General features: G+C 42.6%; 1 protein-coding gene across 1 annotated transcript in view; it reads left to right on the top strand.

The window, feature by feature from the left end:
- PLAC1 (placenta-specific 1) overlaps positions 1 to 19,430 on the top strand; it is a 42,613-nt gene extending 23,183 nt beyond the window's left edge. Inside the window, 1 exon segment of the mRNA XM_008569034.1 lies at positions 18,532 to 19,430. Coding sequence (XP_008567256.1) covers positions 18,590 to 19,228 — 639 coding nt within the window. The 5' untranslated portion in view covers positions 18,532 to 18,589 and the 3' untranslated portion in view covers positions 19,229 to 19,430.
- Positions 19,431 to 27,959: the final 8,529 nt, after the last annotated feature.

Genomic DNA, 27,959 nt, shown 5'->3' with positions numbered 1-27,959 from the left:
GGGGGGGGGGGGGGTAATCAAATCATAATCAAAGAAAATCTATTCAAGGGTGTTTTATAACACTTCCCTGCGTGCATACTTTTTATATATGAACCTTATTCAAAGTACTCTGAGAAAGAATACAAGTACCAGAACTTTATAAATTTAGCTTTTCTAGGGTCAACCATCTTTTTTTTTTTTTTAAGCGGGGAGAAAAACTGTACCAGTTTATAAGAACAAGAAATGTGTTGACAGTTACATTATTCTGCATGAAACTTACCCTTTTTTTATAGCTTGGATGTTAAGAAGGGAGAGGGAAAGAAAACACTGATTTTGATCCTCATCTCCTCCCGGCCCTGCCTGCCTCACTGAAACCTAGTGGGTCTCGTAAATAACCTCGAGGGGCCTGAGAGCCATGGGAGGCCATCGTAAGAAGCATTTGAATGAAGGAGAGAAAAAGGAAAATTGGGACACATCTTGGTGGCGCCACCCCTCCACCCCACCCTCCCCCAGTCATTTCTGTGCTGTGCCTGGGCCCTCTCTTCATGAAATGGCTCAGGAGAACTTTGGGATCGAAAGGACCCCTCCTTGCTGAAGCGTCTGCATCTTAACGGGATCCACAAGGAGAGACTTCATGAGAAAATTGCTGGCTTCTGCGGGGAGAGAACCAGCTCTAGGGTCAGCTGGGCCTGGCCTCGAATCCTGGTCACTTACTAGGATGTGACCTGCGTGGACAAGCCACCTAAACTGGCTGGGCCTCAGTTTCCTTCTCTGTCACGTGGGGATAATAACAGTTCCGACCTCAGAACGTCGTGAAGATTACATGAGGCAGGGCTCATAGAGCCCCAAGTGCAGTGCCTGGCGTGTGGTTAGCGCTCCCCAAGTGCTAGGCAGGAGGAGGAAGGGGAAAAGTGTGGCAAGATGACTTGGGTTCTCCTGGAGGGAAGGGGCCTGGCTGCCGGCTGTCTCCTTCCACTGCCACTGTCCCTTTTGCAGCCCAATTCAAGGGTGGCTTCACAGCCCCCAGCTTTAACAGCTGAGACTCTGTTTCCAAACTCAGGTGCGCCGTGCCGTGCGCCTGGGTGGGACGTGGCTCTTACATATTCTTAATAATTCTAACAACCCTGAGAAATAGGTTATCAAAATGAAAAATATTATTATTATTTTCATTTTGCAAATGAGAATACTAGCTCAGAGAGGTTAAGTGATTTGCCCAAGATTTCCCCAACTTCTCAATAGAAGAGCCAGGATAAGAAAATTTGTATCTCCATAGTGAAGATACGAATAACATAAAATAGACATAAAAAATGTTAGAATGGCTATTATAAAAAGACAAAAATAAATGCTGACAAGGATGCAGAGAAAGGGAAATGCTTTTTTTTTTTTTTTTTTTTTTCACATGAAGCCTGTGCTTGTGTTTGCTCACGGTGAATTTTAAGATTTAGAAGATGACGAGCTTGTTTACTAAATGAATATGTGTGTTTGGATCCATTTGTCACCTCCTCCCTCACAGATGCCCCGTCCCCCTCCCCTTGCCGTGGGCTTCAAAAGCAGGGCGGGCGGTGGGATAGGAAAATGCGAGTTGTTGGTCTTCTTGGACCCAAAATTATTTACAGAGCATGGGATTTACAGTCAGGAAGGATTTTTTTTTTTTAAAACAGAAATGGGCAAATTCTAGATGCTCTCTATGTATACAAACCTCCCTTCCAAAAGTTATGAAAGGACATTTTGAACTTTAAATGGGAGCCCTGTTCGCAGTACATTCTCAATGCTAGGTTCCATCAAAACATCATATTGAGGGGGAAGGATGTCACATAGGAATTGCCACCTTCTCCTCAATGGTGCTGCGACTCAGGAAGTAGGCAAGGGCCCTTCTTTGCACCCTGGTTCACTCCCCCGACTCCTCCTCGTGTGTCTGATGTCAACGCATAAGCTGGTAACATATCGTGCAGGATAGAATTCAACCCAGGGTCAGGCCCACTTGAACAGTGCCGTGCCCGAGGCCAACTTTAAATTCTCCCCTCCATGCAAGCAGTCCCCCTCCTGCAGCTGCTCTCCACCAGCTGCCTAAGCAGCTGCCATTAGGCCACAATTACCCCACCCCGGGGTCCCTACCACAGATGTTATAAACACACTTCCCAGGGTTCATTCGCTGACCCATTAGCTGGAGTTGCCCACATTGGAAGTCAGCTCTGGTTTTCACCAATATTTATTTTAACAATCAAAGGGCAACTTATAGATATCCCTCATTCTCAGCATGTGTGGAATGAGAGAAAACAAAAGCTTGCTGAGTCAGGCTCCAGAAACGGATCGAGCCAGAGATGATGTGAATATGGAACCAATCAAGAAGTTGCATGTGTTAGATCTGACTAGATGGTTTTCTTTAAAAGATGTTTAAAATTTTAAATTGCATTGCCAAGTGTGGCGCCTTCACCTTCTTTTTCCAATTCCTTCTTGTTTTTATTTATTGGGGCAGGGAGATGTTTTGCCCGTTTTTATGTGCCGTTTGCAGAATTCGTGGGTAACAGGAGATTGGGCATGAAATTGAGGCTAGGAGCTCACAGGGAGTGAGAGGTAAAGAATCAAGGATCCAGGATCCGAATCGCTATTGCTCCTGTGGTGAGAGGTTGTCACACAGGCAGTTACTGGTGTATTAATTTTCTAGCAATGTAGTATGAAAATCAGCACATCAAATAAAATATTTAACACCCAGGAAAAGCCAAATGCATATTCCGCATGTGTGTCCTTAAGTGGTATTTTTATGGGAGGAAACTTTATTTGAAACAAATGTCGGAACAGAAGTTGAGCTTATGAAGGGCACTGAGAAGCCGTGGCACATAAGGTTTTAAAATGTTGCCCATAAAAAGCATAAGCCTCAGCCTCAGTCCCTTCAATGGTTACTGCACACGTTCAACGTTCGCGTTTATCCACCTGTGTGTACAGGTGTCTTCACTGATTTGCAAATCCTTCGCAGCAAAACCTGGAACTCATATTGCTTACATGTGATAAATAAAAAATGGAAGTGGACTAGTGGTTCTGTTGCCTGGCACCCCACTGCTTGGTCTCAGAACAAGAAGGGAAAATTAAAATGGTGGGCGGGATTATAACTGGCTAGCTCATGAGGAGCTTCCTGAGGCCAGCATTAGATGAAGCTGTTTTCTGCCCATGGCTGAGAAATTCAAGTACTCTGAATCCAAAGTGGGGAGCCCCCAAGCTTCTATCTGGGTATCTTGAAGGAGGCTTGTAGGGTATTGCATGTGACCTTTGCAAAGGAAGGAGAGAAATGGAGTCGGCCACAGTCCAAAACCAGGAAGGCCCCTGAGATAGAGAGATGTTGAGAAGGCATAGCCAGGAAAAGACTCTCATTTCTTTCTCTTCCCGGATGCCTGCCTGCTGTCTCTTTTTTTTCATTCACTTGTACATACATTCCTCAAGTATTTACCGAACACCTATTTCAGGCATGAGCCTGAGCTAGCCAAGGCAGGAGTATACAGAAGGCGTTTGTTTTCTCCTCTCTCTGTCAATGGGTCTTCTCTCCTCTCTCTCCCCATAATTCAGTGGTAACAGGGGTGGATGGAGGAATATCCAAAATTTGGCCCTGTAGGAGACATCTGTGCCAGGAATTTCCGGCAACCCCCAAGGAGAGTGACAGATTGATGGGACTGCAGTTGGGACTAACCAGGGGGTGGGGGTGGGGGCGGAAGGAGCCCTGCAGCCAGGCTGTCTGCCTGAGCCTAGTCTATAGCTCCCATTTACTGGACACTTGCTCTGTGCCAGGCCCTGTACGTGCAGTTGCTCATACTTGACTCAATCCTCCAGTCGTATGAGGTGGCTATTATGTGTCCCTGTTTCATATGAGGAAACTAAGACCAGGAGAGGGAAGTGACTTGCCCAAGGTCAAACAGCTAGGAAGTGACAGAGCCCCAAGCTAAGCTTAGGTCTGTGTATCTCCAATGCCTTGGCATTTTAAAAACTCAGATGTGTCACATACTGTACACAAATACTGATAGTCAACTCTGTACCCCATAAATATGTATAATAAAAATAATTAATTAATTAATTAAAAAATTTTTAAAACTCAGATGTGGTTCAGATGTAAGCGTGAATATAGATTAGCAGCTTCTAAAAGGTGCTATAACCTCTGTTTCTGTGTGCAGTTTAGTCAAGTTTCTATATTCAACAATACTTGTAATTATTTTATTTTTATTTATTTATTTATTAATATTATTATTTTTTACATTCTAAGATGTTGTTGCAGAGCAGTTGGGTGGGAGGGGGAGAGGGGAAGGGGGAAGGAAATGGGATGGAAGATGGAAGAAGGAAGAGGGTGGGATTGAGGCCTGTGTCACCCCTGTCCTTCCTGCAGGGGAGACCAGGGGGCTTCCAGTGGTGGCTTGGTCATCGCTGGGCTGGATGCAGATGTCAAGGGGGTGTGGCTGAAGCCCTCGGTCCCCCACTACCCTGGCTCAGGAGCCCGGGATGTTTCCAGAGGCGGTTCAGAGGTCGTTGCTTACTTGTAATAATTTTAATAAGTAACACTTACTGAGCACTTATATATCAGGAACTATATTAAATAGTTTTACATTGATGGTCTCATGCAATAATCACAACAACCCTATGAAGTGTCGTTGTTATTATTATCGTCGTCATCACATCACAAATGAAGAAAACAATGCTTAGAAAGTAATGCCCAAGGTTATGCAGCTAGTAAAAACAGTGCACTTTCAATCCAGCTCTCTCCTGACACTTCAAAGCCACTCAGCTACCAGAGTATCCTGCCTCAAGCCCTCCAGGACCTCAATATTTCTAAAATTCTTTCCCCAGAATTCCTTCTCACCTTTTTTCTGTCCATAGAAGTCTGTTCGTATAAATCGTACCCATTTCTGTCCCGTGAGGTGAGCTAAGTCATTGTCACCTCCATAACCTTTCCTTTCCTCCAGATTGATGGGACTGCAGTTGGGACTAACCAGGGGGTGGGGGCGGGGGCGGAAGGAGCGCTGCAGCCAGGCTGTCAAGATCACTTCTTAACCCCAATACCCAATTAGCCAAACCTGGAAGTCCCAAGGACATGTCTATATAGGGGCAATCAGAACAAGAATATTGCTAACACCAAGTTTCCAGTCATCCTCATATGTTCATGGAATCTTAAGAAGACCCAAGTAAAACCATAAACCCTTGTACTTAGAAATAATAATGCCACTTACAACTTGGTTTGTAAAAAATACCCCCCAGGTCTACAGTATCCCACAAGCAAAATATCTAAAAGAGAAGCTTAAAGAGAAGTTTTACCCCATGAAAATCAGATTATTTTATAAATAATGATAAGGTGGCCCCTTTGAAAGTGTTGCTTATTTAGAGATGCAGAGCTTAAACTTAGATCACTAGTGAGGGTGTGTTCCGAGTTACTGCATCTCTTGATAAACACAATCCTTCATATTTCTTTAATCAATTCCTTTCCCCTAGTTCCGCAGTGTGATCACCAAAGTGCCAGGGCAGCTGCCATTTTGTGCCAAGAGTTTCCATTTCCATTGTCCAAGGAAGCAAAGAACAAGGAATGTCTCACTTACCTCCCCATCCCCTGTTTGGGGTCATGCCCTTTGAGGACTTATTCTATTTCAGCTTCTACCTCTAGGCAGTCAGAAAAATTAGTCTGAACAGCCCATAGAATGAGCACCTGCTTCAGTTATTGTCCCAATGTGAACAGGCTAATCCCTGGGTTTAGGAGAGGTTCGCCTTCTACACGAAACGCTCAGGCCCTTCTAATGGGCCAGCACTTCTGGTTTTAATACCCCCGTCTTGATTTCTAACAGGTGGGTGCCACAGTTGTTTAGCTCTCATTATGAGCCAGTTACTGCCTCAAACAATATAGGATTCTTCATAAAGAGCCTGAGAAACCACCAGATGGTATTATTGGGGGAAATAAGCTCCATTTCTTTTCTCCAGCATCTCAAGCTAGTGCTTTTGACCAGAAATGAAGAGAACCTCAGTCCTGCTGCTTTCTGCAAACTCACTAAGTGGGCCAGGTTTTTTTTTTTTAAGAGAGCACTAAAATGTTTGTGACAACCCAACTTATGTCAAGGCACTAGCTCTGGTTGTTTAGAATATGGCACTGATGACAAGTCACCCACTGACTCGACCATTCAGTTGTCTGTACTCCTCTTTTCCCTCTCATCCAAGCCCTGTCTTGTCATAAACATCCAGACTTGGTAGAAGCCCAGCATTCTTTTTAAAAACACGATGAAATCAGAAAGAGACATAATCCCTGTCCTCAGGGTGGAGTTAGGAATATGTGATTCTCCTTTTCCATAACAAATGTAAGAGTTTGAGAATGTGTGGTACCCTTTTTTCCATTCAGGAAGATTTATTGGGTGAGCTTGCAGGCCATTCTTCTTAGTTTGGGGTTCCCATATCTGGTGGCTTTGTACAGAAGCCATACACATTTCTTTTGTCAAAACAGGTTGAGAAGGCCTGAATATACAGCGTGTCCTGAGGTTCATTATGTTCTGGGTATGCTTGCAGCTCATGGAATAAATGTGTGACACTGAAATAAGGAATGACTGCTTGCTCTCAAGAAGTCTAAAATATAAGGAGTGATAAAATATAAACAGTGATCTAGAATTATCTACTCCAAGTGCCTCTGAGTTTCTGTCTCTCATTTATTGCCTCTTTTTTTCTCTATTTTCCCTGCTTGAAAAGCTATTAACTCCCCCACCTCCCCCATCACCCTATGCTCTGATACCGTAAGCAACCTATGTCTTTCTTTTATGCTCTCTTTTTGGAACACCTTCTGTGTTTACTTTCCTAGCGTTGGCATATACTAGAAAAAGAATTACAGAAGCTCTGTGAGCGTGGCAGATACGTCCCATCTTGACTTTGCCGCTTACCAGCTTTGCGTCTTTAGTGAGTTCCCTAAACTTTCTGGTCCCCAATTTCTTCTTCCATAAAACAAGGCTAATAATAATAGTACCTACCACACAGGATCACTATGAGGATTAAATGAAATATTGCACGTAGAGCCCTTAGCATAGTGCCCCAGTAAATGTTCGTTTCCTTCCTTCCTTCCTTCTGTGGGGGAATCTGAGTTGCAGCAGTCAGGCAGCTGCCTCTGAGGAACAGCCTTGTCTAGTGGGTGGACTCAGTTTCTGTCTTTGTTCCCATCACTTAAGAGTAAAAACAAAACTTTAAAAAGTGTTGTGTTTTGTTTTGAGAGCACGTAGAAAAGTTCTTTATCTCTGTACAAAACAAAATGCTCAAGTTTCAAAATATCCCAATGTCCTGTTTATCCTGAACATCTTTCTCCTCTCCCATTCACAAGCATCCACCAACTAGGTGTAAAGTGGGCCATGTGGGAAACTAGACATTCCTTCGTATCTATTTATACCCAACATAAATGCAGTGAGATGGATGTAAGAACTGGGGAATTGCTATTGGCCTGAGGAATTGCTATGTTCGGTGGAAGCAGGGCAGTTCATGAATAAGTGCACAGAGCTCTTGGAACATGGGAGTCACCTGCTCTTCTTGGATGTGGACGTAATCCCAGGGATGAGCATCCTTCCCTACTTTTGTAAGTTCCATCAAGGGAGCCTTCCGTTCTAGAGTATCTGTTTTCCACGAAATCAGGCTCAGCTTTCTGGGAAAGCACAAACTACATACCCTGCTGATGTCTAACTGGGTCTGCCCTCTCCAGCCTGTGATGCAGACCTTGCACGAAAGCCTGAGCATACTCTGTTCTTCCTCTTGTCTTTTTCGAAACTTGGTCATTTCTTGAAAGTTTTGTACCTGCCCCTCACTGCCATCTGCCATCTTAGAGCTTCTCTCAGCTTTCTGCAGCCATGGAAAGTTGCTCCCAGAGCTCCTCTGTGCTTTGGTTTGCTCAGTTTCGAGTCCATTCTGCCCGCTCTCCTAAAGGACTCAGCCATCAGACACTGAAGCTGAATTCCCCGTGTGTCTTATAGCAGTAGTCCACAGGACAAGCCACTTCAGGATTTTCCCTTCCTCTCACAACGATGAACTCATAGTAATGTCTTGCAATTTTGTCTGCATTATAAAGTGGGAGAGAAGCCAGGTAGGCTGGTGGAAGGGCCTTAGGCCCAAATCAGCTTATTCAACCTTGATCTCGGCCAAGGCTCTCTGTCCTCCTGGGCCCTCATTTCCACAGCTTTATCATGTGATGCCTGTCTTTGGCGACCTTACAGGAGAGCTGCAAGGATCAAGAGGGACAACAGGAGGGAGTACAATCTATTGGGGGAGGAGGATCTCTAGACAAAAGATAAAAGACAACCAAATTAAAGCAAAGATGCCTCATTTTTGAGATCGGTTGCCATATGCGAGCCATATATGCTCAAAGAAACTTTTTAAAATCCCCAGATTGTGTAATTGCTTAAAACATTGTAGAGAAGCATAAATATATTTTTATTTTTTTATTTTTATTTTATTTTTTTTCTTTTTGTCTTTTTTACTGACCGGTAACGGTATCGCAACCCTCGGTGTTGTGCCCACACCTCGCTCAGCCAGTGAGCGGGAACCGGTCTTCACATGGGATCCGAACCCTCGGCGGGAGCGACGCCACACTCCCAAGCAGCGCACTCACCAGTGCGCCACCTGGCTGGCCCATAAATATATTTTTAAAAAGTCATTACTACTACTCCTTTTTGGGGTTTTTTTTTTGAAAGACGACCGGTAAGGGGATCTCAACCCTTGACTTGGTGTTGTCAGCACCACGCTCTCCCAAGTGAGCTATGGGCTGGCCCTCTCCTTTCTGGGTTAAACAGAAAATAATTATACTTTCGAGCACTTACCCTATAATTGTGATAGGACCTCCATAGACTGTAGTTCCAAGGAGCGGAGCCTCAATCTCTTCAATCCAGGGCAAGAAGTTTGTAAAGAGAACCCCCAATGTGGGGCTTTCAGAGACCATGCTGCTTAGAAAGGCCATTTCAACCCCCCATTCTGTAGAGCTGGGCAGTAAGCCCCATTCTGAGTATTTTCCTTTATATCATGACCCACTCTCCCTTCTCCCCTGCCACCTGCCCCTTGGAATTGCCACCAATACACAGTCACATCCAGTCACAACAAAAACCTGGCTGAGAGGTCAGGTTCCTATTAGACAGGGTTAGATAATCTTCTATGTATCAGGTTTAGAGGCTTCAGGCGTCAATGAGATCGTAAGGCTTTCGAGAGAAGACCTGCACAAATAACCTCTGATTACGTGCATGACGAACTTGTATATACCTGTGTGTTCCCATGCATGTGCTCATAACATATGCATTTATCTGTCTACCTATCTATCCACTACACACACACGCATGCACGCACACGCACACAGGCACGACATTCTGTGACAGAACTTTAAAGACCATCTAATCTAGTCTCCCATATAGGACAGGAATTCCCTCTCCAGCCACCCTGACAGGTGGCCGTCCAGTCTCTACCTGAATGCCTGCAGGGAACAAAGGGAACTCAGCTCCATACCAGGTTTCTCTGACCATTTTTGGATAACTTTTTAAATTTAATTTAATTTAATTTTATTTTTTAATCCATCCTATTCTACCAGTGCATTTTGGGGCAACTTTTAGACTTAGGAAAGTCTTCTTAATATTACACAAAATTTCTCATCCTAATTCTGTTTCTCCTGTAGGCATCAAACACCAGCACTGGTACCCCTTTTGACAGGCTTGTTTCTTTCTAGTTTTTTGTCTGCATTCCTTGTTGTCTCACCATCTTTCTAATTCCAAATCGAATTTAAGGTTGTAGCAAGACATAGAGTCAGAACATTAATATAGTGGTGGGCTCTTATCTCAGGAAGGAGGTATGTGTGTCTGTTCAATTTGTTGGGAAAATATATTTATTAGTTTATCAGGGATTCTGTACAAAGTATCACAAACTGGGTGGCTTAAAACAACAGAAATGTATTTCCTCACAGTTCCGAAGGCCTGAAGTCTAAGATCAAGGTGTCAGCGGGGCCGTGCCCTCTGATGGCTCTATGAGAGCCTTGTCTAGCATCTGGTATTTGCCAACAATCTTTGGCATTCAGTGAATGGCAGATGCATCACTCCGGTCACATGGCCATCTTCTTCTCCCTGTGTGTCTTGGCATAGTCTTCCTTCTGTCTGTGTCTATTCCTGTGTCCAAATTCCCCCTTTTATTGAGGACATCAGTCATATTGGATGAGGGCCGACCATGATGATCTCATTCTAACTTGACCACCTCTGTATAGACCCTGTTTCCAAATAAGGTCATATTCTGAGGTACCAGGGATTAAGACTTCAACATAGTTTTGGGGAAAAATACATACACATATATATGTAGTCCTAAACATTTGTAGTCAAGGTAGTAAGTTCAAGGTCTTAGCCCTTGAGATAAATCTTAGGAAAATGTCCTTTATTCTTTGTTGAGGGGAAGATAGATTACCAGGAGGGAGGGCACTTCCTATTTTTGTTGTTTCTATATTATAATGGACTTGTATATCATATATGTATGTATTATCAGATATAATAGATGAGCCTTTTATATTTATTTTTAACAGTATATATTATATATTTGTTTTTAATATTTATATTGTAATATGTCAATAATGAAGACAAGTTCAACCTATTAAACATATGCATTTTTTTTAAGCAAATACTAATTGCAGGAAGAAGGAGCCAAGCCAACACTCTGTCCTAAGTATTTTGATATTACTAGGATAAGGAGCTATCACGCCCAAAGTCAAATCTTTGTTATATAAAAAGTATGGGCGAGAGAAATGGCTAGTGATATTTACCAGTGAAACACTCTATCGTATGTGAAGATGGGGTCAACCACAAAGCCCTTTTGGGGGCTCTCACGCTAGGGGACGCTGAAACAACACCAGAAGTTGGCCTGCGTCTCTCAGTTCGGAGTTGGCAGAGTGGGCAGCCCAGCCCAGAGTGAGCCGAGGGTCCGCTTGGGGTGGGGGACTTAACCCGTCTTGCCTCCGATTTCCCAGGAACCGCTGGTGCTTTCTGATTTCTGCCTCTGCGCTCGGGCCTGGGAGAGGACGTGCAGATCTGCCCTGAGGAGGAGCAGATACCCAGCCCCCGGCTTGGGGTGGGGGACTTAACCCGTCTTGCCTCCGATTTCCCAGGAACCGCTGGTGCTTTCTTATTTCTGCCTCTGCGCTCGGGCCTGGGAGAGGACGTGCAGATCTGCCCTGAGGAGGAGCAGATACCCAGCCCCCTTTGAGGTGTCTCCTTGGAGCGAAGGCGATCCTCGGGCAATTTCAGGGCTGTGTCCATTTGCTCGGGTAAACCTGGTGACTCCAGCCAGCCCCTTCCAGACGCGCGTGGCTCTTCAGCACCGCGTGGACCTGAGGCTTCCGCTTCTGATCACGCTCTGCCTCTCACTGCCTGCGCTTGGTCTGCGGGGCTTGAGAATTTCTTCTTTCCTCCCATGTAAAGGCCAGACTAGGGGAAAGTTCCACCTTGTCTTCTCTCCAGAGGGTGACTTATCACAGGGACGGGGGGAGAAGGGGAGAGAAATACAAAGAGTGCTGGCTGCATTTGGGGTAGCTGGCTAAGAGCTAACTGAGAGGGCAGCAGGTACCACTGGGCTGGGTAGGTGTAGAGCCCTTGGCATCGGTGAGCCCAGTAGGCAAGCGGGTGGGCAAGTGGACAGACCGGGACCCTCAATAGGGCCCTGCACTCTCTACCTAGAAAGGCTTTACTGCTACACCAGGCCTTCAGCTGGGAGTTTGGAGAAGGTGTGGGGAAAGTGCTTCGCCAGTAGCTAGATTCAGTCCCTTAGGAGCTGGGCAAGGAGGCACAGGGGCAGGTGGTGATTTCTGGTGGTCATTCATTGATTCCTTCATTCTTTCATTCAAAAAATATTTACTGAGTACTTACTATGTACCAGATACTACAGTAGACCAAGACTCGGTTTCTTAAGGAATTAAAAGTCCAAGGATTAAGGAATGAGGAGAAATAGTTGGGATCAGGGCAACAGCAGGAAACAGATTTGGGGCTTTCCTTCTCCTTAGTGTGTGTGTGTGTGTGTGTGTGTGTGTGTGTGTGTGTGTGTGCGTGTGCGTGAAAGAGAAAAATTTGCTCTTCCCACAAGGTCCTGCCAGAGAGTAACGCATCTTTACCTACTGCAGCATGCACACATACCTCCCAAACTGTAGGCTCCCTAACACGACTGACAGCCCTCCTTATCAAAGGAACCTTTTTAGAACTTTTTTTCTACCTCTCAGGAGCCAAAGGATGGTGAATGGCCTCAGTCAGCGTGTATACACATGCACCAAATGGCCGCATTCTGGACAGGGCATATACAAGGTGGCTTTGGGCTTTGGAAAGATGCACACTGGTCAAGTCAGTTAAAAATCAGCCAAACAGCCCGTAAAGTTAACTGTGGTTTGATTCGGACGTAGGCCACCCTTAAGGGGCCATATACATGCACCTCACTTTAAGAAAACCTGCACCCAAAAATCCCAATTTTGAAAGGGAGAGAGGAATGTGCCTGGCCATTTTTGGAAGCCTTCTAGAGCCCTTATTTATTGACACAGGTGTATCAAAGAGGTAGCAAAGCGCTTGAAGGAACTTCTGATTCAACCCTCTGCCTTCTGATGGTAACACCCTGAGATCGCGGCAGGCAACGGGCCTTTCTCTGGTTTGGGCAGGCCTCCAGAGACTACTAATGGGTTAAAAATGTGGCCATAGCTGCTGTGGAGCTGAGGACTCTGCACAGACACAAACCTACCTTGTCTTTTAAAATGAGAAGGGACTCTGGGGCTTTGTGGCAAAGGGTGTAGTTTTCTGAAAAATCAAACTCAAATAAATTATGAAATTAAAACAAACTGAATGAAGGGCACACATTTGGGATTTTCCTTACATTTTATGGAAATTATGAAATACATCCTTTTGTTCAACTTTAAAATTAAACCAATTCAGCTTCTCTGCGTGAAAGGGGAGGAGTTCCCATGACTGATATTTGCAATTTCCCCTAAAGTATGGCTTTCTGTATTTATTTAGAAGTATTATGTCAGTCAGGGCATGGTTTACTCTTGTTGTGTAGCCTTATTATGGTTTGATTTCACCTCGGACTACTCACCTTTTAAAGTTGTGACCCAACAAAAATTTCACTCTTGCAAGGAGCTTGGAGTCTTATTTATTTCGCAACCTTTATTTGTGTATGAGATGAACCATGACATTTAAACTACGCTTGATAGCTTAACAGATTATAAGAACAAAACCAGATGGCCCAAACAAAAATAATGCTTTGATTGCTTTCAAATTCAATGTCAAAAATTAAAAACAGCTTTCAAAAAGCCTTCACTTTTTTTTTTTCCAGAAATGACTTTGAATCATATATATGTACCTATACTTTACCCCCTCCCCCTTCAAAATTAGCAATGTATAGATCGAAAATTTAACAATGGTTATTTTGGGCTTAAGGAGTGTTTTCTTTTTTCTTTTCTGTATCTTCCAATTTTTCTGCAATTACTTTTAGAATCAGAAAAAGAATTTAATGACTGCTTTTTAGTTTAATTTTAATGAAGTCTTCTTTGGGGGTTAGTCAAGGTGTTTTCCTCTGTTGAGAAAATGGACGTTGTTAAGCGTTAGCAGTTCATAATTCTTCCACACAAAATGATGAATAATGTGTGGTTACTTTAACACTGTGTCTCACAAAGCTGGAACACTGAACCAGTCCCAGAGTCTTAGAATTAATGTAAATTCTCCAAAAGCAGTTATGTAATTTTCTCACTTTAATGTACCTTCAACATCATTAGTATTAATCACAATCCTCACTTTCTATGAGTGCAGTAAACCAAGTAATTCTTAAAAACTGAGCTTTAAAAAGAACCTTGATTTAAAAGTCTCTCAAACCTTGAGATAGTTTGCAGGGCAAAGTCAGAATGTGACTCCTTGAGTTTTAAACTAAAGAGTTCACAAAGTTTTAAGATTATTTTTTCTGTTCTTGTTTTGTACAAGAATTTTTATTCTGACTCAGATTCATTTTTCTTCAAATCAGCTGCGAGAGAGCGAACAAACTGCTGCAAATCAAAGTCTTGACAGTTATATTTCCCTGAGATAATTGCATGCTGCTTTGGAGTTTCCTTTTCCCCTCTGTTTCCTTTTGTTTTGACAACAAGATTCTGGGAAAACAATATACAAATGATAGCTCTGCTGTCACGAGCATACTGAATTTTAAAAATAAATAACTGTCGACCCGAAAAGCTTCCAGGAGCCTATGGAGTGAGTTCTTTTTCCAAACTGTTCCAAAACCAGATGTGGAAATGTTTAGCTAATTCCCCACCCCATTCTCCATGCAAAGAGTTCCTCCGTGTCTCTAACGACATCAGAGGAGATGGGGAGGCAAAAATCCCATCTGCTTTCAAGGAGATTTGTGTTACACTGCTCGATTCACTCACTAACATCACAAAACTAATTTGGACCTCAGCCTTTGTCACCCTTAAAAATGGTTTCTTCCCAAGATTAAAAATGCTCTGTGTTTAGACCAGTATTCAATCTCTTTCTTGTAAGACATTAATAGAACTCAGGATAAGAACATTTAAAATCTACTCGTTTAGCAATTTTGAAATATACAACACATTGTTATTGACTATAGTCATACTATGCAATAGATCAGCAGAACTTACTCCTCCTGTCTAACTCAAACTTTACCCTTTGACCATCTCCCCTTCCCCCACCCACTGCCCACCTCCCCAGCCTCTGGTAACCACCAATTCCACTCCACTTCTATAAACACGTGAGGTGATAAATATGTTATTTAGCTTGATCAAATCATCCCACAATGTATACATATATCATAACATCACATTGTACTCCATAAAAATATACAATTTTTATTTGTCAATTTCAAAACGATCAGCTTCTGAACTTTATAAGCAGCACTTTCAGCATAAAAAAATTAATAATGGAGACTTAAGTGGTAGTTCTTCTTTTCTGTTTCCTTTTTCTTTTGGGGGGGAGAGGGGACTGTAATCCATTCTATTCCTGTATATTAGGAGAAAAGTGAGCTGCCTTGATTTCAATGTACTTCTAGATCTCAGTCTTGCTTTGCTAATCTAATTTTATCATTCTCAGGGACTGATATAGTTATCTCCTAAACATAAGCACTCTGAACTTAATCAAAAGAGCAGCCTTAATTGCAGGAAGAAAAAAAAAAGAAATAAAGTTCATATTCTCAAATTTAAATGTTTCATGATTTTTTTCAAATATAAAAAATTTATTAAGAATTAGGGAGTTCTAAAGAAAGAGAGAAGGAGGAAAACTGTTAAAGGAGTTAAGGGGAAATGTATATGCATAAACCACATTTAGAAAAACAAAAAGCTACTTGTACTCTGTGGCTGCAAGGAAAGCCAACATTTTGCATCCAGGTGTTATTAGCAGCTGGTTTGTCCGGCTTCTCTATAGCTCACTTCAGGACGGTACATACCAATAGCCGAACCCTGCTTGGCTATTTTAATGCATCCAAGCTCATTCTTTCTGGAATGTCGCAGGGATAACCTGCAATCAAGTCAAAATGGTACTATAGTAATGCAGACCTTGAGACCTGCTTTCTAACAGCCCAGACACCTCAGCTAGGCAGCTGCCCCAAGGTGAACACTCCCTTCTTTGCATTAATTTCTTCCCCAATCCTCAACTCCCCCTCAGCTCTGAAGATTTCTGGAGACTTTAAATAGCATTTTGTCTACAGCTCCCAGGATGCTATGTACAGTCCCGACTCTGGCTAAAAATACCTTCCGTTTGGCACCCCACACAGCCCGCTCTTCTGACATCCCCTTCGCATCCCTAGCCCCTCAGCCTTCTCTTTCTCCCAGGAACCAGAGCCCGCCTTCCCTATCCCTTGTCCAGGATCCCACTCTGCCAGCACATCTCAGCTACGTGTTGGAAAAGCCAGCTGATCTGCTGCATTCCCACTGTGTTGTGAATGACTTGTAACCATCCCCAAACACACACACACACACACCCCTCTGCCCTTCACTGGGAACTGCAGACAGAAGGGGAAGGGAAGTTGCCCTGTTTTGATGACCTGTACTCAGCAAAAGGGAGCAAGTCCCAAAGTGTGACACTGAGCTAGGCGTTAGCTCTCTCCCCTCAGAGAGTACAGCCTCAAACATGGATCCGACTGACTTCCTTTTTAAGCTTTATCCGAGCTCCAAGGTATGTTGTCACATGCATAGGCATCTTCGTTTGGCAATCTGTTCCTGGCTTTAAGAAAATCAGAGGAAACAGATTCTGTCCTGTCCAAGTTTGACATTTGTGCTAAATGAACCCCCAAACTCCGTGTTGTTACTGAACCCCTCCCTATGAGACTGATTCAGTGCAGTGTAATTCAAGAAGTGGATATGGGGGTGGGGGGATGAGGTGGTCTAAAATGATTTCTTGGGGGGACAACTGTCTGGCTTCTCAGAGAATCTTGGCTTTTTATAACTATGTGGACTACCCGTGAGAGGCATGGGGAAGAAAGAGGAGTATACGAAACGAGCTTGAGGGAGGGAGAGGAAATGTGTGGCTTCACTCCCTGGACAAGAACGGCCCTCAACTTGGGTCTCAATCTGAGGGTTTTGGACTATTCCAGGAACTACTTCAAGAGGAGGTTTTTGTTCAGGACAAATAGGCCCAGGCTGTGAGATGATGTTAAGGAAAGAATGAATCAAAGCAGGAGAGAGGGGAAGGGAAGGAGAAAGGCAGGGAGGGAGAGAAAGCCACTCGTAAGCACGCTCAGGACAAGGTGTCCTTTGGACCAAGACAATAGTGCGGGAGTGATGGGGTGATTGGCTCAGCATCTGAAAGGCACCCAGTACACAGCATGCAGCATTCTGCAGCTGGCGGTCTGTTTACTTAACTGTTGAGTCACCCAGGACCAGCTCACACCAGAATTTCCTTATTCTTGTTGTTGTTGTTTTATTGTGTTTGTTTGTGGGTTTTCTTTGGGGGGAGGAGCGTAAGGGGATAGGTTTTGTGCTTGTTCGTTGCTACTGCTTTGAGTTTTGCCTTGTGAAAAACAAAAAAAAGGGTCCCAGGTGGTCCCAGGAGAGACATCGCAGCATGAACAAAGAGAAAAGGAAAGGAAGACGCCCTGCAGACCCCTTAGGCTTTTCTTTAAACCCAACACCCCCTGCCACCCCTTGCCCTGAGACAATGAGAAGTCATTAAGGAGAGAGTGAGAGATGGCAAGACCAATCTGTACCCATCGGAACAAAGCATTTCATCCAGCCCAGTGCACTTCTCTAGTGGGCTCCTATGCCATGGTTTCCATTAAAGAATGCAGTGAATTCATCAATATCAAAGGAAAAGAGCTGCATTTTTTTTTTTCTTTCTTTTTTTTTTTGCAACTGGGGAAAAGGGAAGGAAAGAAAGGTCTTGGGATGCTTTTTAGCACAGTGCCATGCACATAGTAGGCATTCAATAAATATTCATCAAAGAATGAATTATTTTCTGCAGGGGTTACTTAGCACAGAACAAAAATGAATCCCTATACTTAAGCACGTATATTTCCTTCCACGTTTTAGGCACTTCTGTATTTGATTTATGCCATTTTCACTTTTAAAACGAAAGCTGAGTTGGACAACATTCGATGATGTTCCTCTTGCTTTCTCCTTTCTTCATGTGCCACCTCCCTTACATAGCATGTTTTAGACATTTAGAGTTACTTTTTTCTCCCCACTACTCTGCCTGCCACTCTTTAAGAGGTAAAGAGGCAACGGAACTAGGAGGTGGCCACAGAGCTTCCTACAGAAAAAAGAAGAAAGGAAAAGCTAGTGAGAGTAAAAGAAGAATATAAAGGAAAGATTTTAGGAGATATCGTGTCAAACAATGTATAAAGTGCAAACTCAATACTCCCTTTCTTTAATATAGGACTTTTAAGTAGTTTTAATGTGTAATGTGCATTGAAAAAATTTTAAATTAAATCCAGCAAGTTTTTATGTTTTTGCAGTTTCACCATTTTACAAGGTGTCCCAAAGAATGTACCAGAGAATCTATTGGTCATCATGACTTAGGATACTATACAACTGGAGTTTAGGAAGCATTAATTTGAACATTTTAAGGGAGCCACTCAGCAAAATTTCAGTATTTGGTTGTCAGGAATAAACCATAATTTCTTCTTAGGTTTTTATTTAATTAAACTTGTAGCTAACCAAAAATAAGGCAATAGGGAAGGGGTTTATTAGTATGATCTACGTGAGGACATGGGGGCCCTTAAAGAGGGGCCTGTTGTCAGCTTGGATGAAACTGTATTTCCCGTCTTCTTATTTAATGTTTGGCACAAAACCTGTTTTGGTTTTGTTTGGGGGTTACACACAAATGGTTGCCACTCCTGATTAGTGGAATCTCATTCTACCTATGAGGGATATGTGTTTTATGCCAGACAGCATGGCAAAGCCATTTAAAGAAGCCATTGTAGTCATCTATAAGCACATGAGTTCCAGCAATGATATTAAAATTCAGTTCTCTCTCACAGGAATGTTTTCCTCGTCTTAATGCTTTAGGAACAGCCTTTGCTTACAAAAAAAGAAAGAAAGAACTAGGAAATAAGATGACTTGCCTCTTGTGTTTTTGTGTGCTCTAGAAATCCTCACTGGACAGCCTCCTGTTTCCTGAGGGGTGTTACCTGATTGGCTTCAGGGATGAAAGCTTTTGAGTTGATAGGAGGGCTGGTCCTCCTCACCTCTGTGTTTTCAGCCTGTTATGGACAAAACCCAGTGACTGTGCTGTGCTCCATAGACTGGTTCATGGTCACGGTCCACCCCTTCATGTTGAACACTGATGTATATGTCCACTTTCACGAGTTACACTTGGGCCTGGGTTGCCCTGCCAACCATGTTCAGCCACACACCTACCAGTTCACCTATCGTGTTACTGAATGTGGCATTAGAGCCAAGGCCATCTCTCAGGACACAGTTATCTACAGCACCGAGATGCACTACGCTTCCAAGGGCACATCATCTAGATATGCGATCCCAGTGTCGTGTGCTGCCTCGCAACAGTCGCCATGGCTCACTATGCCCCGCTCCATGACAGTAGCCAGCAAGAGAGGAACCACGGCCCAGAAAGATGAGACTTGCTACGAGGCGTACAGCTTGTCACAGTCCTGCCAAAGGTCCAACTGCGATTGTCCACCTTGTGTCTTCAATGAAGAAGGGCATACTCAGGCCTCATATTACTAAGCAGAGGCTCTGGGGGCCCATTCTGCTCAGTCACCTTACTTTGTTGATTTTTCTGAGGATTGGCGTCTTCACTCGCATGATCTGCTTGGGCCCATGTGATCCCAGGTTTCGGGTCTCCTAAAGATGCTGTTTCTAGAATTAGTGTGTAGAATTTACTAATATCAGACAAATAAGTACTCTCGTGGCCCTCTCAATTAGTACCTTTGAGAAAGGGCAACCCCATAGCAACTTAACGAATAAAGCTTTTTTATATTTTTATACCTTTTTTTAAAAGAAAAATAAAATTCTGATGGCATAAAAATATCATTTGGGCATTTTATTTAATAAACATATATATGTATGTACCTTTTGCTATGAGCCAGGCACTGTTCTAAGTGGTTTGTAAACATTGGTACCTGGTCTCATCTCTCCAGGCTGACTTACCTCTCCTTTAAAGTCTTCCAAGAAAGCCTTCCCCAACTGAATTTCTCTATCTGTTTCCCCGTTTCATTTACCTTCTGCACCACTAACTTAGTACTTAGCTACACACTTTCTTTGTTTGATCTACAGTTGTATCACTTTTCATCCATGGAAAGAACAGGTTGCACTAGTGATTTATAAACCACCAATGGTTCTAAGACTCATTCAAGTCACATGCTAAGCTCATGAGTGAGGCCAAAAGCTGAATCTTACACTTTAGTGACAGACTGATAGTACTTTGAAAGAAATTTTCCCCCCAACATATATGATCAGAAAGTGCTCACCACAGTTTGGCTGTCCATTAGCTTTCTCAAAGGCTTGGAGGGGTAAGAGTAAGTGAATTGTTCAACAAATATACATTACTGAGTGCTATGATATGCCAGGCACTGCTCTAAGCACTGAGGATATGGCAGAGAACAGAAAGGGACTCGTAGAAATTGAAGACACACATCTAGTAAACAAAAGAGCAAACAAAGATAAATTCAAATGCTATAAGACACACATCTAGTAAACAAAAGAGCAAACAAAGATAAATTCAAATGCTATAGAGAACTTAAAGTGATATGTGAGAAATTAGAGAAGAAAGGAGCTGGAGTAGCTAAGGAGGGCCTCTGAGGATTTGTCATTTGAACTGAGTCTTTAATGTGAAGAAGGAGCCTGGGATGATCTGGAGAGAAAATATTCCAGATAGTAGAAGCATCTCAGTTAATCCTCACTACAGCCTATGAGAGAAGTATTCTAACCGTACCCATTTTAGAAATAAGGAAACAGGCACAGAGTGGTTAAGAAACTTGCCCAAGGTCACACATCTATTAAGAAGCAGACTATTTCAAAACATCGTGTTGTATACCATAAATGTATGCAATTTTTGTTTTTAAAAATAAATTAATGTTTTTTTCAAAAGCAGAAGGTTTGCACATGTTAATATAGGCAAAGTGCTTCAGCAGATGAGTAGATATCAGAAATTCAGTCACAGTAGTTGAAGAAACATAGCTGTTCATTTAAAAATCTCCTGCCTCTTCTTGAAGAAAACCAGGTAATAATCCCTGAAAATAGTGTATTCATGCAACAAAGTTTTATTGAGTTTGTGCTATGTGCTGGGAACTATGTTAAATGCTGAGGATGCAACGGTGAGCAAGACTAACAGTCTAAACAAGGGGGTGGGGAACAGATAAAGAAGTGTAGGTAGTTAGAAGCTATTGAGGCTATTCCAGAGACTGGGCCTGTGCAGAGACATGAGGACCTGGGCTGCGGTCATCAGAGAAAGTACAAGTAGTCTAGTCCAATACAATGGAGACAGGGTGGAGGGATGGTTGATGCTGGTGAGGTGGTGGTAAGGGATGGCGCTAGAGAAGTAGCAGTATATGAGACTATGTACCAAACAACAGAACTAACATTTCCCTCCCCCATCCTCTCTTCAGAAGCTTAAAGATTATGAAACACTAAGACACATACAAGCAACTTAGCAAACGATTACTAGATGCATTAGACCTGGGCTACTAGGTGCAAGTTGAGCATTTCACAACCGCAAGGGGCAATATTCACAGAGACACCCTGTGGAGTTGTGTAATGTATCAGTCTTGGAAGAGACTCAAGCCCTCCACGGTAATAACAGTACTTACCATGTGCAAGATACATTATACACATGATCTCATTTAATACAACAGTTCTTCAAGGTAAAAATTCTTTTCCCTGTTTTATAGATGAGGAAACAGAAGCTCAGAGAAATTGAGGTTGTACGGTTAGTAAATGACATCACTGGGACTCAAACCCAGGTTTGTCTAGCTCCAAAGTCTACTTTCCCCTCTATACTCAACACTCCTTCCTAGAGTCTTCTATGTGGATTGGAAGAATCAGGAAGGTTTCCTGGTAGAGGTAAGCAATGACCCCACTCTTAGAAGATGAGGAGGATGTGGCTAAGCAGAGAAAAGGAAGAACATTCTCTGTGAGCATAAGCACTGGGCCAGGGAGGAGAAGAGAATGAGAACCATTTCAAGTGAAGAACAGCAGGACATTTTAGCCTACAGGAAACAGTTAAATGTCTATATAAGCCCCATTCATGATTGAGAGAGAAATTGAGTAATTTGGAACGTGGAAAGCTCCAGGCCCTGGAGCAGAGAGGACAGGCTTCATGGAAAACATAAGACATAAGCTAAGCTCTGATCTGTCTGACTCTGACCGGATATATATGAAAAAAAAAAAAAAAAAAGATTGACTCAAAGAAGATGTCACCATTTAGAGCCCTAGAAGCTCAGAAGACATGGTAAGCTCTGGATTTAAGTAAGGAAATTGGGATGAGAGTAAAGGATAGGGATGAAGACGAGTCTAGGTTGAACATGTTGAGTTTGAGATGATAGTGACATCCAGCTGGGTATGTCCAGGAATCAGCCCAAGAGACTGAGCTGGGAGGTAAAGCCTTGGGGAGATCATATGCAGAATTCCCTAACAGTCCTCAAGGCATCATTAGGAAAAGTGGAAGAAAGGACAGACATCAAAGGAGACAGATGAGAAGTGATCAGCGAGATGGGAGAAGTATAACACCTGGAATTCAGGAAGGAAAGCTGGGTGGGCTATAGTGTCCAGTGCAACAGACAAGCTAGGATGGAGTAAGCCTAGGCCTTAAGGAATTGGGAGCCTTTGAACTGGACCTTAAGTGAGAGGTAGAATTTCATCAGGGGAAGATGGACGGGAAGGGTATTCTAGGCAAAGGGAACAGCAAGAACAAAGATGCAAAGAAACATTGTGGTCAAGAATCATACTTTGCATGGGTTTACATCTCAGTATAACTAGGCATAATATTTTGAAATTCAACAGTAATCTATACTTGACTTGAACATATCATGACTCGGTAAATGTGTACTTTAGCAATTTCAGGTGCAGGTTTGCTCTTCTCAACTCAATTATAAGCTTCTTGAGTCTGGGGGAGCCTGTCTTGTTTGCTTTGCTTTTCTCTTACGTAGTCCTTGCTGAAGATACCCAGTAGGTGCTCAATCCAGTTGACTGACTGAAAGACTGAGTGATACTAGGAAAGGGCCTGAGAGTCCACAACCAAAGGAACCATTCTAAAGATGGGAAGGTTAAAACACTTTAAGAAAAAACTGCATCTTGAATTGAACAATTTATTTGCCTTTTGAAATGCCGCGCCAAAAAAGTGTTGCATGGAAAGCTCTGACTTGGGCTCTTCTGTCATCCCCTTTCCCTTCCCCTTCCTTCCTCTCTCTTCATCAGTTGCCATGTCATGGGGACACTCTCAGATAACCTATAGAGAAGGCCACAAGAGAGGAACTGAGCTCTTCTACCAACGGCCACTTAATTATTAAGGTGACGTGATTTACAAATATCCATCACACAGTGTTAATCATTTTTTGCAATAATAATAATAAAAAAGCTTTATTACCATCAAAAGAAATGAGCATTTTCACCTTTCAATCTCTGGGAAAGCCAAAAATGTCTGAAACCATTTGTTATGATAATTGCTTGTCAAATATTTTTAAATTAGAGTCATAATGAGATTTTTCACCCATAAAAGGAGACTCAAAGTAGTGTTTAAATTTTTATTTTTGCAGCATGAAAATTGCAAACCAGATTTTTTTTAAAAACTGTAAAGTATATGCAAATGTTAAGGGCAAAAAGTCTTTTATCCCTAATTTTAACCTATAGCCCATTCTGGAGATGCATATAAATACCTCTATCCCTCTGTTCCTCCCTCAATAATGAAAGTCTGGTCAAACATTAAACTAAACACAGTGCTGTTCACACACACACTCACACACATGTGCATGCACATGCAACGTGTTCATAGGAAATACATTATCAAGGGACAAGTGACTATTTCAAAGAGAAGGCTGACTTTCACAGAAACGTTCTTTAATTGTAAGTAGTGTTAATCCCTATGATGGATCTCTACAATACCCTGTTTAAATTGCAATTATAGTTGTTTGTTCAAAAGAGAGAGAGAGAGAGACTTGTGATTTTCTACAACTTTTTCAGGAGAAAACAAACGAGGTCAGATTTCAGCTTATAAACTCACATTAGTTATACAAGACCTTCTGTATCACTTATCAATTGCTGAATAACAAGTTACCCCCACGCAACAAACTGTCTCAGAGGTTCTGTGGGTCAGGAATCTGGGCATGACTTAGCTAGGTGCCTCTGGCTCAGGGTCTCTCATGCGGTGCAGTCAAGCTCTAGGCTGCGTCTAAAGTCATCTTGAGTCCCAACTGCACTTGGAGAATCCACTTCCAAGCTCATGAAAGTGGCTGCTGGTGGGAGACCTCAGTTCCTCTCTTATGGCCTTCTCCATAAGCTATCCAAGAGTGTCCTCATGACATGGCAACCGATAAAGAGAGAAAAAGGAAGGGGAAGGGAAAGAAAATGACAGAGAGCCCAAGTCAGAAGCCACAGGTTGGGCTGGCCAGTTAGCCCAGTTGGTTAGAGCAAGGTATTATAACACCAAGGTCAAGTGTTCAGATCCCTGTACCAGCCAGCCGCCAAAAACTTTTTTTACAAAGCCACAAGCTTTCTGTAACCCAATCTTGGAAGCGATACCCCATCACTTCTGCCATATTCTATTTGTTAGAAGAGTCTCTCATTCGTCCCACACGCTAGAGGAGTGGATTACAGAAGGGTGAGAAAACCAGGAGGTGGCTATCACTGCCTACCATACCTTCAATCTGATCAGACTGGCAAACTCTACAAATACAGCATTCTTCAATATATTTGTGTAAACACAATTAATGGCAAGACCGAGACTGGGTGGAAAAATACATGCTCTCTCACTACTATACCTTTGCTTCAGTCTTTTATTTTCCTTCTTTGGGGAAAACAAGTCCCAGAAACTGGAAGTTACAGGACTGATCGGTGAAACTCATTCCATAGAAAGCTTCTATCTATTTTTATAAGACATGGATGAAGACATCTAAAGCCAAAGGGAAAAAAGTGCAAAATGTAAATCAAATAATACAAATGATGTTACTGGGTTGAGGCTCTAATTGTTGTCATTAATGTTACCCATATTAGTGATAATATGAACAATCCCCTAATGCAATGTAATTCAGATCAGGTCAACAATCCTCTAAAATAATTCAGAATGGGGTGGGAGGTGGAGATCCAAGTAGTTAATATATATTTGTGTGTGTATAGATATATATGTGTGTGTATGAGGCTACTTCAAAAAGCTCATGGAAAAGTGGAATTAAAAGCTAATACAAATCTTTCCATGAACTCTTTGAAGACCCCTCGTATGTGACTATTAACACCGTGCTCTCCACCACTTACTACTTCCGTTTTTTTTTTTTTGCTTTGTTCTTACCCAATTCACAGCCATCTGCTTTGGCCATTGGGGAAGTTTGTGTGACTTATCTGAAGGGTAACGTGTGAAATCAAAGTAGCTCACAGAATTCTTAAACAGCAGTAGCTGAGGGGCCTCACTTGGTATGTGTGGGCAGGGGGTGGGATTGCAGGGAATACATGGACAGGTTTCCAGAAGGGAAGTGACAGACTTGCCCTTTGCTATGTGGCTTTGTCAGCATTCATTTGTAGATGCTCTCTGACAGGCAAGGGGGAATTGCTCTGATTCGGAGAAGTAAATGCTAACACCAGTTTTAAAACATAAAGGAACATAGAGTCCCTGCCAGCTGTCTTGAAACACACTACACATGCTATTCGTACCATTTGAAGGCACTTATATTCTACAGTTACTAGGAGGAATATTTAAATTACCCAAGTTATTTTCAATGTTGTTTTAACTTTGTCACACACACCCTCTTCTACAAACACCATACAAATGTAAATTATTCACCTTTGAAAGTTACTTTAAAATGTTTGACTTTTAGCCAAATACCTATTTCTTTCTATGAAGAATTCTTTGAAGATCTGTCTACAACTAAAACACGCACACATCTTTAAAAGTTTATTTTCCAAGTAATGCCCACAGAATATTTATGCTATTTTCTAAGCTGCATTTACATGACAAAGCACTAAATAAAACCCAGTGTGGGGAGAGAAGGGACACATCCTAAAGCCACAGTGAGGCTGGTTTCTTTGGGGTTAGAGAGATTTCAGCCCTCCCCACTACCAAGGGTGGGTCAGGCTAGGAACAAATTGACGAAAAAGTAAGCCTCAGTATCATTTCTACCCCAACTCCCTGTAATAATTTACAATCTGCGATCAAAATAAAATCATCTCAAAAATCTTGCTCTTTTCTGGTTCAAACTACAAATTAATTCTCATTTTCATTTCATATTTTGTCTGCTTAATTTTCCCTCCACTAAGGTAGAGAAATCACACTGCTGATGGCAGTCAGGTGTACCAAAGTTCTAAACAGGTTGTGATATTTGGTTACAGCAAGTACAGGGACTATCAAAGTTGCCCAAGTTACTTTCAATGTTGTTTTAACTTCATGAAAATATTTAATGACAATTTTTAAAAACTGCCCATAAAAAAGAACATTCTCCAGTTTGAAGCTCTGCCGCCATGAAACATGGTGAGCCTCAGTCTAAAAGGTGTGTTTTTCGTTCCTCTGTCCCATCAGTTCAGCACATGATGGTAAGTTTCTGGATTCTTTCAATTGAAAAAAATTTTTTTTTCACCTGATATTTATTGGTATTGTGAAACATACTTTTTATGGTAATTTAACAGGAAATTGACTAACTTTGAAGGTCAATTAAAACCAAGTCCTAGTCAGGACTTTTGGCATGTGCATGTGAATGTACGTGAAAGAGGGGAAGGGAGGGGGAGGGGGAGGGGGAAAGAATAGTTGTTGGTGGGGGAAGGGAAGTCTAGCACATCACCTGAAGTTAGTATTTTTCCACCCTTTCTCTTCCCAAATAAGAAAATTCACTCCTGTGTGGCATGGAGAATGGGCTACTTCAATTATTCAGATAGGTAGTCGCAGATGTACTATAGTTTGTAATAGGGTTGCCATCTAAGCCAAGTGAATCTGTTCAAAACACTGTTTTTATTACACCACACCCCTACTCAAGGCCTTTTAAAGGCTCCACACCATCCTACGACTAAAGTCAAAACTCTCCTGCCTACTTCCAGGTCCCCCATAATTTGATCTCACACTACGTGTCCAGCTCTGTCTCCAACTCAGAGGCCTCCAGGGAAAATGCTGTTTCCCTCATTCCATCCAAATTCCACCTTCTCTTCAAGGATCAGCTTGACACTTAAAAGTATAAAATGATGGTGATAGGGCTGGCTGGTTAGTTCACTTGGGAGAGCATGGTGCTGGTGCCACCAAGGTCACGGGTTCGGATCCCTGTACCGGCCAGCCACCAAAATAAAATGATGGTGATCGTTTTTCAGGAGTGGGTTTATAGTACTGAGCAGCTAATTTAAAAGCAAAATAATCGGGCCGGACTGTGGCTCACTTGGGAGAGTGCGTGGCTGATCACATCAAGGCCACGGGTTCGGATCCCTATATCGGGATGGCAGGTTTGCTCACTGGGTGAGCGTGGTGCTGACAACACCAAGTCAAGGGTTAAGATCCCCTTACCGGTCATCTTAAAAAAATAAATAAATAAATAAAAGCAAAATAGTAACACATTATTCCAGGCGATGTGTTCCAAATGTCAGTCCTAGACCGACTTCTGTTAAGCCAACGTGTCAGATCTGGGTTAAACAATCTTTCGTTGGCACCAAGGACACCAAAGCCAGCTGTTGAGGATGTTAGCCATGATCTCACCACCAACACAACACCTTGTTCCCACTCCCTCTATCTCTTCTTTTTCCTTCTCAGGTATGTGTTCATTTGACAAATATGTATTGGATGCCAAATAAGGCAAGTTACTATGCCAAGTGCTGAGAAGATACCTATAGACAGACATGTCCCTACCCTCTAGGAGCTTACTGTCTGCTAGGAAGACAGTCTCAGAAGAAGCAACTTCATTAAAGTGCTGCGACAGGACAGGACAGAGGCAGTTATCTCCAACTCCAAGTCTATCTGAGAAGGCTTCAAGGAGGAGGTGGCATTTGAGCTTGACCTTGAAGGATGAGGAAATGGGAAGAACAGACATCTCTGGCATGGAAGCATGAAGGAGGTGTGGCTGGGGGTGAAGGGTGGGGGCACAACTGCAGGGGCAGATTGGAGCAGGTTGGAGAGAGTCTTGAATGCCATGCTCAGTATATAAGCTTTTTTAGTTGTATCATTTTTGTGCCAAGGTTTAATATGATCGAGATTGTGTTTTCTCAGCAGAGCCCAGGAGACCACCGGGAGAGGCGCAAGACTCAGCTGAGAGATATGTGGGGGGCCTGAGAAGGTCACCTTGATGACTTAGTGATAGCAAGTTGGGGGTTTGAACTTGCGGATGGATAGTAGGAACAGAGGGAAAGACTTGGTTTTCTTTTTCTTCTTTCATCTTCTTTCTTT

This window comes from Galeopterus variegatus, unplaced genomic scaffold, assembly GCF_000696425.1.
Source record: "Galeopterus variegatus unplaced genomic scaffold, G_variegatus-3.0.2 Scaffold459, whole genome shotgun sequence".
NCBI lineage: Eukaryota > Metazoa > Chordata > Mammalia > Dermoptera > Cynocephalidae > Galeopterus > Galeopterus variegatus.
This window is presented reverse-complemented; position numbering and strand designations above follow the sequence as displayed.